Genomic DNA, 2,183 nt, shown 5'->3' on the forward strand with positions numbered 1-2,183 from the left:
TGGGTCTTTCTTCCTCACTCTCCCTATTAAACCAAACTTTGAAAATGTAATTCTGAGTATTTGCCAAAAAAATCATAGTCTACACATGACCAGCAGAGCAAATGCCGCTTCTCTTTACATCCGAACAATAAAGCGACTGATGTCGCATCTGGAAGCAGCTAGCCAAGTAAGAATAAGAATGCGGTGTCTTTTTGTTCTTTTTTTTATTGACTCGGTCAGCGGAGGACTAATATTGACAAGTGCCGAGCTCTTCCCAAGGTGTCGTAATCTAGCAGGCTAAGGCTTTTTTTTAATTTAACGTCAGATCAAGTTTGACCAACGCTGGCCTGCCGCGAAGGGTCCAATCAGAGTTCAGATCAGCTTCATCTTCCCCCAACATCCCTCCCTCTCCGTCTCTTTCGCTGCCTCTCTTTCTTACTTGCAAAAAAAAAAAAAAAATGTTCTGCAGCTGGGCTGCACCTCAATGAATGAATCGGTGTTCTGTGAGCCACCATCATCTACCAACTGGATTTCCATTTATTCCCGGCATCTATCCCGAACATATGAATCTGCTTAGAGAAAACCTTTTAAGGAGTTGAAAATATCAGGTCGGAGAAAATGGCACAACGCGTGGTTTTCTTTCTGCTGTGGCTCTCGGACCAGTCCTTGGCCGGATTTCCGAATCAGATTAACATCGGTAAGTGTCCCGCTGTGTTGGGCGGCTGCAGTTTTTGCTTGTGTAATGCTAATATAATGCATGATTGCAGTTTTATACTGGAAACTGCATGCGGAGCTCTGCGCAATGACGCCGAGTAACTTGATTTTCCACAGGCAGTGCTGCATTCTTAAGGAAGCTGGTTTGAATAAAAAGCTTCAATTAAGCTGCAGCTTCTACATTAACTGTCAGAAATGGTTTTTGAGAGATTTTTAAGACAAAGAGAGTATTAATTTTTCCCCTTTCTGTTCCGAAGAGTTCCACACCGGCGCACTGCTCGGAAATGAACGAGTTGCTTCTTAAATTAATAACAGTTTCTTTGTACCTGCTGAGTAACTTCCCATCCAATAAAAAGAATGGACGGAAATTATGATTATAGAGTGTGCATTCCACCGTTAGAGTTGTCTGATTTTGGTATTTATCTCTTTGAAGGGGGACTGTTCATGCGATCCACTGTGCAGGAGCACAGCGCGTTCAGGTTTGCTGTCCAACTCTACAACACCAATCAAAACACCACTGAGAAACCTTTTCACCTCAACTACAATGTCGACAATCTCGAGTCGTCCAACAGCTTCTCGGTTACTCATGCATGTAAGTGTGCTTCTTTTTCAGTCACATCGAGACTGCTGTATACTTCTGGGTCCGCCAAGAATAAGCAGGAATTATTCAGGAGCTTATGGAGGTTGCAGCTGAGTGAAGACATGTAGACACGTCCCTATAGCCTTCACCCAGAATCAGAAAGTCTTGTTGGAAATAACAAACAAAACAAAAATATGTCCAAAAAACACAAGCTTTTAAAAGCATATGTGCTGATATTTTTGCCTTCACACTTATTCAACATTGTAACACCACATAACTCACGCTGGCATTTCCTTAATACATCTATCCCTGGGGGGGAGATCCTCTGTTTGGTTAACATGTACAATATAAAATATTGGTTTCTTAGGAAAATTTAGAAAATAAAATTAAAAAAAACTTTTTTTTTCACAAATATCCAGAGTTAAGGTTTAATAAAACTCAAAGAGTGGTTCCAATAATGCAGTCGTGAGTAAGTAGTTTGACTGGTCAAGGCCTTTCAAAACTTTGTAGTCAGAGCCTTGCTCAGATTCTTAAAAAGAAAAAAAGATGAAAATCTGTAGTCTGGTACTGAATAAGAATTTGGAATCTGATAGCATCTTGAATAGCCTGGAAGTTTAAAGGAATAGTACACCCAAAACATGATTAGCCTTCATTTTCTACTCACCCCCATGCTGAACAACACTCTGGAGTACTTTTTTGATATCTCAAATGCATCTGGAGATCTGGGAGGCTTCTTGCTGTCTGCTGACATTCAAATAATGGAGGTCTATGGCGCCCGAGGCAGAATTTACTCGAAACGAAGTCATTTAGAATGTTTTTAGAGCCTAAACAGTAGTGTATAGGATTTCCTGAAAGCGCGCGCCTGCGCGTTCACATATATATGTGCATATAAATATATATATATATATAT

The 2,183-nt window shown here is 40.5% G+C and overlaps 1 protein-coding gene across 4 annotated transcripts in view; it reads left to right on the forward strand.

Moving 5' to 3' along the window:
* Positions 1–412: 412 nt before the first annotated feature.
* The window catches only part of LOC107093457 (glutamate receptor 3), a 154,318-nt gene continuing 152,547 nt past the window's right edge, over positions 413–2,183 (forward strand). For 3 of the 4 annotated variants that reach the window (XR_001481618.1, XM_015388510.1, XM_015388511.1), the window contains exons 1-2: positions 413–676; positions 1,127–1,285. Coding sequence is in view for 3 of the 4 variants with exons in the window: in XM_015388510.1 (XP_015243996.1) it covers positions 598–676; positions 1,127–1,285 (238 nt within the window). In the remaining variant the exon portion in view is untranslated. The remainder of the gene's footprint in view (positions 677–1,126; positions 1,286–2,183) is intronic. The other variant, XM_015388509.1, reaches the window with a different exon arrangement.

This window comes from Cyprinodon variegatus, unplaced genomic scaffold, assembly GCF_000732505.1.
Source record: "Cyprinodon variegatus isolate N-32 unplaced genomic scaffold, C_variegatus-1.0 Scaffold425, whole genome shotgun sequence".
In the NCBI taxonomy this organism is placed as follows: Eukaryota; Metazoa; Chordata; class Actinopteri; order Cyprinodontiformes; family Cyprinodontidae; genus Cyprinodon; species Cyprinodon variegatus.